This window comes from Ischnura elegans, chromosome 12 (assembly GCF_921293095.1).
Source record: "Ischnura elegans chromosome 12, ioIscEleg1.1, whole genome shotgun sequence".
Classification (NCBI taxonomy): domain Eukaryota; kingdom Metazoa; phylum Arthropoda; class Insecta; order Odonata; family Coenagrionidae; genus Ischnura; species Ischnura elegans.
Window position 1 is genome coordinate 46361332 of NC_060257.1, and position 12496 is coordinate 46373827.

A 12496-nucleotide genomic window follows, 5' to 3' on the forward strand; every position below is an offset into this window, starting at 1 on the left:
AGCATTGATTTTTTGAAATTCAATCAATTAGCTGTTGATTTATAAAGATAAAATATTTCCAGCCTAAATTTTAATTTGTGAGAAAAAGTTGACATTTTCATGGAAATGCCCTTATATAAGGAGTTTCCTAGGGTATATTGCATCTCAAATAGTTTGATCCGCATTTTTCATTGGCACATTCTCAGTGTTTATAAATAATTTTCAAACCCACTATTGTAACCCTTAAAATATTATAATGCGATCTCCTTGTGTCGCCCAATGTGTTATAGTTTTCTATAAAACAATAAGGGATTTTCAAACCAGCGAAATGCCAGTTAGAGAAAAGTTAAGTTCATAATTTCTTATCTCTCTCGCATAGCATAGAAAAACTGAGTAACGCTGAAACTAATCAAATCACGACAGGAGAATACAATAGAAATTTCTTAAAGTTAAAAAAGCATTATTCCCCCCAAAATAAATACCATATTCGCATAATTCCACTTTTGTCGCCCGAGAAAAATGAATTGCATTTATTGAATAGGAACCAGAAATTTCAGCATAACATGAAGAAGAATATAATACCATTACGAATGAAAAATTCAAGGAATAACTTGTATGCGTAATTCATGCATTAAGTATAAATATTTCTCTCAATTATTCATTTACACATTGAACTTATTCATAAGAGGTGAGATTATTTGCAAAATAAATCGCATTCTGAGGAAAGATTGAACTAAGAGATAGCATATTTCATCGTATTCGTAAAAAATTGTCGTGAACTACTACGCAAAGGCAGAATTAATACCTTGAAAACATTTTCATTAAATTTGCCTTAAATAACCTAGCGTAAGCAACTTTGGTGTATTGAAATGAATTGCAATAAAAAATGGACTCAAAACGCCGACTTAAACGTCAAATATGCAGAGAGGGCCACATAAACTTTCACTTTGATACACGCAAGGGTGCATATGAATGACCGTGAAGGCTTTACCTAGTCTCTGAGGGAATGAGCAAACGAAAAACTTTTTTTTTGAAACCCTCCACATGTTTTTTATTGATATACATTGAGCAACCACCTTTCCCTTTTTAATAACGAAACACACATTCCAGAGCACCTTCCGTAGGCGCTGAAAAGGTAACGCGGAAATTTGAAAGGATAGCTTTTTCCCGAAATTTCCATTCTGAATATCACCCTTCAGATCTGTGCTTTACCTCAGCTGCTTGAATCTCATTATGGTTCTAATAAATACCGGTAAAATGTAACACCATGAAATAATGTAAAAATGAGCAAATATCATGCCATATATTTCATAAAATATTTTTGGATAACAGAATAAATCATTTCTAATACGACACTGGTCCAATAAAACAAATCTCTACCCTATAGCGAACGCTTTCGATGTAGCAAACGCAGTCAGCAGTGTTTTTTCTTCAAATTTAATGGCGATTCTTCAATTATCTTATGTATTTAATCTACAAGGATTCTATAATTTAGAAAGTTATCGGTAACAACACTTAGAATTTCAAAAATTCTAAAGTCATGCATGCCTACACAAAATACAAATTGTATAAGAGAACGATGCTGAGATGGTAGAAACTAAGAAATCGAATCTGCAATATAGGTACATTTATTTACTCTAAGCAAACCGGGGGCTATCAAATATGCATAGTAATGAGAAAAAGAGAGTTTTTGAATAACAAGCGCAAAGCAATACACTATGCAAAGCGTAAGTTGAAAAAATGCACGTATTTGGAGCCATCATTAACCTATGACAAAAAGTTCATATTCATTCAAAAGAATCATCACTACATAATTATGTTCATCAGTGATTCTCAGGCAATATGGCGATTCTATTGAAAACATATGATACAGTTAACATCAAAGTACTTCTAAGGTACTTAATAAAAACTAAACTTTACGTAAAATTCACGAATTATAACTATAATCATCTTGTGTCTCTCTACTGCGATTTCATTGTTTCATTGAAATTTCATGAAAAATTAGCTCTGGCACTTGAAGGAATTTTAAGTTATATTTTTGAAATTATTTTTATATTATTAAAACTAAAAATAATTCATTAATACTGAAATTAGTTAAAATCGTAGGTCGATTCAAATAAAAAGGTCCAGAGCCTAATGAATGAAAGAATTCCCAAGAGTCTGTGGGTAGATATCAACTGAATTATATTAAAGAAGTTTTGTAACTTCTATGATATTCAAGAAATAACTACCTAGTGTAGTTAGAAGCTCAATCCCCATTTTTCTATCCAACTAAATTATAATAAAATGTTTACAAACGCATGAATATTTGAAATATACATTTAGCCATGATTCATACAGAAATTTAAAAAATGGCGGTTGAATTCCTACATTGTCGGCCTATCCTGTCACACAGATAATAGGGAATAATTTATTCATATATTCAATGATCATAAGGGGATTTATTTAGCAAATCATACTCCTAAAACTAGGAATTGAATGCTATCTGTCGGAATCTAAATGAGAAAAGATAATGAATTGTTTTATCTCAGTAATAATGAAAAAAATGTTAAAATATATTACTTGTTCCAGAGTTTAGATTGAATTCACACGATTACATGCCAAATAACTATTGTTTGAAGCAGTCCCGATTATTTTGTTACGTTGTCATATAATCTACACAGTCTGAAGGATCAGTGTCAATAATTCCAGGGATAATGATATTATTAAGTTTTCATTGCATAATTTATTTACCAGCGCATTTGGAGCTAACTATTTTAATGTACGAAATAAACTACAACAGTAAAAAATTTCAATTGGCATGAGGAAAAAAGAAAGCATTAGAAAAAAAACGAAATATTAGGAGCAATCCAAAGGAGAAGAGTAAACGCAATACGATGAATATACTACTCAAAATGACGACAAGAAATACTTGAAATCTCAAAACACCGAATACAGTTCTGACTACCTATGAAAAGAAACTCCACACGAATAGTTACTAGTAAAAACTTGAACAACTTCGAAAATGATAGCTCATACATACATGTAGGGCGGATGTGTAATTTCGTGCTTGTCGTAGTTGAGTCTGTAAAACAATGAACATTTGCTACATTTTCTAGGACACAGTGATTGCAAAAGTCAATGTGAAGATAAAATTGTGCATTATATTGTGATTGGACAAATATTAATTGCAGTGCGATAAATAATTTATATGAATTAGAACTATACCTCAATGCAGACCAGCAAATGTAATTTTGTTCAACATCACATCCACATACCTGAAAGAAAGAGAAATACATATTAATATTATTTTCGCGTGGAAGAAATTTAGCAGCCATTTACATTTATATGTTCAGTATCAAATTCAGACACATATAAATAATTATATAAATAAATATTAATAGTCACTTCGAAATGTTCCTCGACGAGGTAAATAACATTTAAAAAACCCTAGGTTGGGCAGAATCACAGAACACACAAAAAAGGATAAAAAACACTCGCAGTAAGTACTAAATTTTCGGTGGCGTATTACCACCTTACTCACAGTTAGGTAGGAGACTTTTTTATGTTAAATATTAATAGTAATATTTAAAACATTAAAGCATAATTTTTAGGGAAATAACTACCAAAATAAACCTCCAACTGGGTGGCTTGGGATGGGAAGCCCAATGAGATATGTGTGCCATCAGGGATACAGCTCGCAAAATATTTATAGCTACAATGAAACAAAATAGATCCTGTTACATGCAAAATACAGGGTGGGGCAGAATGGGCTCCCTGATTTGAGAATTGAGACCAATTTTGATTCCGCTCATCTAGTGCTATCACGCCTCTTGCACATTACGCGTTTTCGCCCGTGCGGGAAAAAACCGCACGGTTTTAAATCGTGCACGGCTGAAACCGTCTAGTGTGATATTGTGCATTTGCTTACGTGGATCACAAACCAGAAAGACAATACGGTAGCCGTGAGGCCCCGGTGGCACTTGACGGCTGCAGTACGGCTAAAAATCGTGTCCGTGTTTTAACCATACAATGTGAAATGTCTTGTAAACTTCTTCAGTGGACTAATAGAAAAACATCATGATTATTCAGTTTCACCCGTGCGGTTTTTTTCTCGCATGGGCGAAACTGTGTTATGTGCAAGGAGCGTCAGGGATACTAGATAAGCGGATTGATTCGATGGGCGATTGTTGAGCGTTTGTGCAGCGAAGGTATCGATTTTTCGTATGCTTAAACAAGAGAATTTCTTTAGCCATGCGTCCGTAGGGAGTCCATTCTGCACCACCCTGTATAATAATGCCCGTCATATATTAATTTCACTAGAACCAAAAGGAAATCTAGATCGCAGATGCATAAAAAGCGGTACAATGTGTTCTCTTATTAACCTCAGGTGAATATTATTGGGAAATGCCCCAAATTCGGATGGTAAATATATCAAATAATATTTTTGATCTGCTACAGATACGCAATAGGTTTTAAATAGATCTAAATAGTTATTTAGAGTATAATGCTACAGAACTCACGGTCTATTTATAAGACACCTAGTCAATATTTGCTATACGTAATCTTTGTCCATGAAAATGGTTGATACATATATATTCTTAAAAAAATTACAACTTAAATGCAAATATAAATATTACTTTTGATTTAGCGCATATGTAACAAGTTCTCACGTAGTACCTAGCACGTCAGGCAATTAAAGTACAACTTGTTGATATATACTTCTCTAAATTAATAGGTCTGTAAACAAAAAAATCAGTACGACTCCTATACGAGACGTACTGTAGTGTTATTTTATGGATCTATAATTCCAGAGAAATGTCTTCCATTACTTTTATACTGAAGTCGAGAGGACTTAACAATCAATTTCATTTCAATACCATTTTCATTCAAATATTTAGATTACGTGAATTGTTTAGCTTGTCAGTCGATTCATTCAATTAATCCTCATTCCCAAATTTGGGAACAATCGGGTCAATCTGAAGATAAGGTGGCCTACATACAACTCATACACAACAGTATAAAAAAACGAGAGGCGACAAGCGAGAAAAACAGCCAAAGTGAGCGAAAACGGAAGAGATATTGGGAAAACTGAGAAAAAAATAGGGTTTGGGACTTAGAAGGGTATAAAGAGAAGATACGGAGAAGACAGTCATGTCTGATATTTCCACTCCAAAACCGTCTCGAAGGAAATAAAAACATAATGTTAGTAGCTGGACGAGGACAGTGGCGAGAAGTAGTGAAGCAGGAGAGAATGAACACACGAAGTGAAGGGGCGGAAGAAAGAGGGAAGGACCTCTCTTACGGATTTATCGCCAGAATAGGGAGAAAATGGAATTGAATGGGACAGTGAGAGGGTCCAAAGAGTGTGGTTGAGCTGTGAATTCGGGTACAGCCACAGCGCCACCTGGGATAGGCTGGCTGAAGAAATGGTAGTGACTTTCCTGTGAATGAGAGAGTAAGTGCTCCATTAACTTAAGTTGGACACCCGTTCATAGAAAATAAATTTAAAAAGTAAAAAAAATATTTCACAACACTCCTTTCTCCAAAAATAGTATCAAATGCAACAAATAGTGCAAAATAAGTTTTACATCACTCGAACAATATGCATGACTGTGCTCGCATATTCTTCGAGTAATGTAAAACTTATTTTGTACAATTTCTTTAATTTTAAATTGCTTTTAAAAAAGCGTATTTATAAATCGTTTATAACTATTATTATATTTTTTACGGAGAAGATGCATGAGGAAGGGATTATAGGTAGTTTGGCTGAGGAAATGGTAGCGACTTTCCTGTGAACCAGAGAGTAAACGTACTATTTATTTTAGTTGAACCTCGTAGCTAGAGAATGAATTTTAAAAATATAAAAAATTCAAAAAAATAAGACTAAAAAATAAGCTTTTTCCAATCACATTAAAAAATGCACTAAAAATTCTAAAATACGCTTTTCATCACTTGGAGAATAAAGCCTGGATGATAATAACATGAAAAAAATAATAATATAGAAAAGAATATAAGTATCGTACTTGGTGAGTAAAGAATGGCACGCAATATTCATGTATAAACCTAGAAAATCAGCACCCACGCATATTTATTCACGAGAGAAAAGCCTTTTTTCCATTTTTATACCGATTTAAGAAAAAGTATGTTTTTTCCTTCTTTACTTTATTTTATAATTGTTAGCTGTGAACCACGCGATCGATTTTGCCAGATATGTCGAAGAAAATTCTGCCAAAACATTTGTAACTAAAGCAACCCTTTGAGAAAATTTAAAAATATTTTTCCATCTGGAAATTCAGCTAATTGATTAGAGCAACACGGAACAAAATTTCAAAGGTCTGATTATTTTTGACTTTGAAGATAATAAGAGGATGTCAATTACAAGATTCTCTCGATGAAACAGACCAACGAAGAATGTTAAGAAAAAGCGCTTAATATAAGCTATTATTTCCGGCTTGCGTTGCGATAGTTTACAATATTCATAATTAAAGAAACTTGTTTTTAATCCAAATATATTTAAAGCAATCATCTTCAACACCTAGTACCATCAACTAGGAAGAAGATTAAATTATCTGAGCAGAGGGTACTAAAAAGATTTTCACGAAATAGACAATACTTAAATATTCGAAACATATTTAATGACATGATATGTTCTCAACGATGTAAGATCTACTCAGAATCAGACTATAAGACCCTGCCAGAAGATCTAGAAATTAGCAGAAGACACAATGGCTTCTGAGTGGTTAATATTAATGTTTGTACAATAGATATAAGACCTCATTTCGATATTAGGAGAAAATAACAAACCATTTGTATGATTATAATTTTTATCGGCAATAACATTTAACAACCACTCTTCAATTTCGAAATACTGGGTATCTTTTAATTTGCATAAACAAGGGGTAACTTGTAACATTGAGCTTGTCCAACCACCAGAATTCTCTTCAGCACTCATGCAGCATAAAGTACAATTACAATAACAGTCTTCTCAATTACAAGGCTATCAACGCACGCAATCCACTGGCTGATTTAAGTTTTCATAAACAGATATACCATGGGATTCGTTTTCTCAAATCAGAGACCCATTCACGGAAGGAAAGTCACGACAAAAGAATCTCTCTCATTCAGTCATAATCTCATAAAGTTAAACAAAAACACACAAAACTTTCCGTTGACTTGACGATATTGTGAATTCGGCTCATTTTCAGTTTCAGGGATTATTTTTCATTGCGGATATGAATCGCTCACTAGAGTGAAAAAATAACCTATGAAAAATCTCTGCGATTCTACCCCGAGTACCTTCCTATGAGTTAGTGAAATTTCACCATTATTTTATGATTAACCTGTATTTTCATGCAAACGGCTAGTGAAATAAGCAAAAAATGCCCTATACAGGGTAATACTGAGGATAATTTAGTGCCCCCCTCCAGGTCATCAAGCAGGGATCGGCCGGCTGAATAATCTCTGCCACCCGATTCCTAATTATCTTCCTATATGTTACTCAAACCGTACCATTCTGTTATGATAACCCTGTATTATAAAAATGACGACTCTTTCCCTGATCTGTTTTGTCCCTGAGATCCTATGTTAAATATTGTCAGATGGTGGGAGAAAGTGCAGAACAGGAGAGAATGGACAGGCGTCTTTAGGGAGGCCAAAGCCCATACCGGGATGTAGTGCCGAGGAAGCAGAATCCTATGTTAATGTTTCCCAGGGAACGGACCAGTAGTGCTCTACACTCTCACATGCCCCGGAGAGCTAGTCTGTTTTCCAAATTTGGGATCAAATTCGGATGAGGTCACACATTTAGCAAAATGCGGACATTGTTTGGAAATTCAATAAGTGGCCGCCTACGAGTGAAGCCTCACTTAAAGAGCTCACTTCCACGGGCACGGTTTATTTCCATATTATTATACAGCAGAACCTCGTTTATCCGGACCTCCTTGATCCGGCTCTCTAGTTTATCCGCACCAAATATCTGGGACAATATTCCACAAAATGTACCGAATACGAAAAAAAATTTCAATTTAAAAATAAACAACAATTGTAGCTGAAAAACTACAGAGAAATTTAGGTCTACACATTTAGTTAATACCTGAGCTTTTGACAATCAAGCATTTAAGCGATCATGCAGCGGTTAAACGTCACAAAAAATTTTAAAAATGGAAGATAGACGATTTATTTGAAAGCAAAAACTAAATAATATCTCCTTTGTATGCGGTTTTTGTATGGTCGACATCATTATAAATAATTCTAAAATATTTTCTATCACATTACAGTACTTTTTAAAATTTATATTCTAAATTGCATCCACTTTATTGGGATAAACAAAATTCTAGCGCACATGTTGCCTCGAGCAATGAATGACTCATTGAACGACTCATTTTAACCTCCAACAGCTCCGACAGTTTGGCAAAACAGAATATTCTCCGAGTAGTTAAAAAAAATCCGGCGGGACTCGAACCGGCAACCCGAGAATAAGGAACGGCGGACTTAAGCCCCGCTATCAACAACGTTGCCGACGATCATGACGGTCAAAGAGAACCCCGAAATTCATTCTAGTGCATCTGTCACTACTATTTGCCACGGCCATGGCGTTAGTGGCCGAGTACAGCGGTTCGTTTTGGGTGGGGGGAGGAGCAGGGGGAGTGGGAGGTTCCGGTTGGGGTGATGAGTACAAAAACACCATCGTGAGAGGGGAGCAGGAAACGAGGTGCGACAGGAAGGTGCTGACAAGTCTGGGGTGCGGCAGAGGGCGAGGTGACAGGCCGGGAGATGTGGGCGTGGAGTGAGGTTGGATTGGACCGCCCTGCGATGGGAGACAGTGGCGGATTCTGGTTCCCCGCTGAGAGAGGGAAAGAAAAAAGATGGAATAAGGGGGACAAAGGGAGAGTTTGTCGTGAGGGCCGAATTGGGAGGAGTGGAAAGGTTGACGAGGGAGAGGAGGAATATTTAGATCCGAAAAACAGCATGGTGAAGCATATAAACATCAGAGAAGGGTTTAAATTTTAAAGCTTAGAAAGTGGGGCATTTACCCCATTATCGTCACCATTAGTCAACAACTCTAGCATTGATTTGAGGCAGCTCTCCATTCCCCTTTCCTATCCGCAAGCCTTATCGTGCCGATGCACATGTTACCTGTCCTATGTAACTCATTCGGGGCCGTCACTTGCCCTTCTTCCCTTCCACCTGTCCTTCTGCGATTGCTTTCATCAGGCCATCATGCCTCACACTGTGGCCAACTAAGTTGTGCCGTCACCTGCTTAAGGTTTTTTTTAATGATTTCTCTTTTCTCCCACTCTTCTTAGCGCTTCCTCGTTACTCACACGGTCAATCCATTTTATCTTCATCATTCTTCGATAGCACCACATTTCCAATGCTTCCACTCTTGACTTCTCCGCTGCTGTCAACGTTCAAGCCTCGCGCCCATAGAGAAACATGTTCTACATGTAGTATCTGATGGCTTGTTTCCTTCTTTCCATGCTTGTATTCACAGGTGTAAGTAGATTCTTCTTTTTGTGGAAAGCCGTCTTAGCCTGCACCTTTCAACTGACTTTTTCTTTCTTGTTTCGTCCATCGTTGCTAATCCGGCCTCGCAGGTAGGAGAACTCTTGCACCTCTTCAAGCCTCCTTCCCCAACAACGAAAAATCAGTGCCGTAGATAAATGTGTGTCAATTATTTAAAAAAATAATGATTTTTATGCTATTTCCTAGAACCAACTTCTCCATTCACAAGCTTTTGAGTATTCTTTATGTGTTGATAACATACGAAGATTCAAGTGTGATGGAGTGTAATTGTTCCATAAAGAAATAAATACTTGCTATTTTCCACGACTATAAAATTTTTAAACGCTGGTTCGCGGGAGAAGGATAGTAAAAATCACGTTCACTCACTTCGAGGTCTCAAACTCAACTCTTTATTTTTTCTCGTTTTACATGGGCCAAAGCCCATCTCCCCATCTACTTCGTTGTACTTTTCTTCGTCGTACTTTTCTACACCTCGCGGGTTTTCCCTTATGGGCACCGTGCGCCGAGAGGCCGGCCGTGGCCCTTTACAAATTTATAGCGACCTACGTTTCAATGTTATGACATCATCTTTAAGGTACAAATGGTGTTTTGTGCATTTAATTTATACAATTTTTAATCTTTATTCTTTTTTTTTAATATTTTTGCTAATCGGCTTGGTTGGCAGCATGCTTCGAAGACACTCAGCTGTCACCACCATTCACTGCCTCCCGAAATAACACCCTCAAGTTCCACCAGAATAAAAGACCACCACGTGGATTCTTCACTGTTTCGGTAGAAAAATTTGGTTAACCCAAAACATAAACCCTGTAAGAGGCCGGATGCTGGCTTATCACGCTCCAATCCAACAACATAAGCATCCCACGCTCTCTCCGTTGTTTCATCTGTTTGTACCTCACCTGCATATTCCTTTTGATTTTCGATAGCTTATTGCCCTTCTATAGCTACTGCAACATCAGCGACCTACGCGCCTCAAGGCCATTTTACACGGGTCACGGAATTTTGCAGGTTAGAACTGCATTAATTTCTTAAATGGCGTGGAATTGCGCGAATGCATGAACGAAATTAGGACAGGGGCTATTTTGCCATCTCACGTCCATACATTCTCGCATGTGTTCTAGCAGTGGGAACGAAACCCTTAGGACGGGCTCGCGGGATACACTCCTGGAGCAGGGACTATAAGCGATCAGCTTTTTTCCTCTGCCACCAGAAGGGGAAGGACGGGAAGGAACAAGGAAAGGAGGCGCCGCCGCGATGAGAGCCCGACGACGCCTCCAGGGGAAGGACGGGGGAGGAAGGGAGGGGACGAGGAATCCTGCACCGTCACAAGGCGGGCAGGTCCTACCATCAGCGAAACCAAGCTTACGCAATTAATATGTAACCAATTTTAGTAGATTTTCCTATGAGGAAGAAAAATCTATCGATCAAATTGGTACATCATGTGTTCTAGCAATTCACCGCTTTACACGACGCACAGTGCGCCTTCGCATACACGTCAGAATGTGCAAGTGCGTGCCCCATGTAAAACGGCATTTACGCCACGGCAATGACAGCGAATGGGAGAGGTGAGTGCTGATCACGTGGGGACGCCAAAGGTAGACTTCGGAGAGCAAGCGGCTTCGCGGCGGGCAGTTGACCGCGAGATGTAGGGTGATTAACAGTAAATCGCAGTAAAAAGTATGCTTTTAACGGCGCCAAATCTTTTAATTCTGTTCCCTCTACTACCCCTAACGGACTCGTTGAGGTCGTAATTCTTACAAACCTGCATTTCACACGCCTCCTTCCTTACAAACCTCCAACACCTCATTATCAAAAACAGACATTTTTTTACTTCCACAATATATTTTAAAAATTTCTATTTTTTGATCGATTTCGGCTGTTAGAACGTTATCAGTGCAGAAAATATGTTTTTTTTCTGTACTGATAACGATATAATGGTGTAACAGCCGAAACCAGTCAAAAAAAAGAATTAAAAAAAATATATTGCGGTAGTAACAAAATGTCTGTCATTGATTATATGGAGCCCTTCCACCACGTACAGGCTTCAAGTTTTTATTTAAACCCACCACCTCGTACTCCGGTTTGTCCAGGCATCATCTGCCCCTCTTTTACACTCCTCTCCATTATTTTCACGTTCTTCTTCAGGTTTTCCCATATCTTATCCCTCATCTCCCGACACCATGTAAAATTGTATAAATTCAATACACTACACACCATTTTTATCTTGAAGATTATCCAGTACCATTGAAACCTAGGTCGCAAAAAATGTTTAATGGTGGAATATTGCAAGTTTTTATTTCAGTATTATCATTATGTATCACTTTTACAAGAAAATTTGCAGGAAACCTATAGGCTATTCATTTTTCTAGGTTAATTGATAACTAGCTGTACCATTACTTCAAGACAATCAATGTTAGTAATTCATCGCAGGTAGTATAATTTAAGACTCGGGAGCGGAAATGTGGCAGAGAGTAAAATTAAATGATATTTCAAAGTATGCTGATATTTGAAATATACTGATATTTCAAAGTATTTTATCCCTTATCCATAGGACTCAAATAGTTTAGCATTTTAAACACGAAACTGTTATCAACAATTCTCATAGGGTCATAGAAAATTGGATTTTCAGTCTCCTCATTTTTTTACCTTCATTAGGATAGTTTAAGTTAACTTAATTATAATTTGAAAGCAATTGTGTTTAGATATTATAACAACGCCATAGAGTCTACTAAATGATCCTTTCTTTCAAGGAAATCTAAGAACGAAAATACAAGGCGTAGAATGAATTGGTAATACGTTCGACCACTTTCTAGATGGAAAGCGAAGCACCTTTCAAGAGGAATGGTATATGGACCGGACAGTGGATCGTCAAAGGGAGGGCTGGACGTAAGTAATTAGGGAGAATTTGAGTGGATAAAAGGGTGACTGATGAGTTGAGGCTAGGGCCTCGGAAAATGGGGACGATCTGATGCTGACCGGAATAAAAGGCTATTTAAAGACATGTGGAACGTTT

At 37.0% G+C, this 12496-nt stretch overlaps 1 protein-coding gene across 3 annotated transcripts in view; it reads right to left on the reverse strand.

The window, feature by feature from the left end:
- The window catches only part of LOC124169058 (lachesin-like), an 877532-nt gene that overhangs the window by 651966 nt on the left and 213070 nt on the right, over window positions 1-12496 (reverse strand). For 2 of the 3 annotated variants that reach the window (XM_046547531.1, XM_046547528.1), the window contains exon 2: window positions 3002-3043. The exons of the other annotated variant lie outside the window; for it this stretch is intronic. In XM_046547531.1, coding sequence (XP_046403487.1) covers window positions 3002-3043 — 42 coding nt within the window. The remainder of the gene's footprint in view (window positions 1-3001; window positions 3044-12496) is intronic. 3 annotated transcript variants of the gene reach the window in all.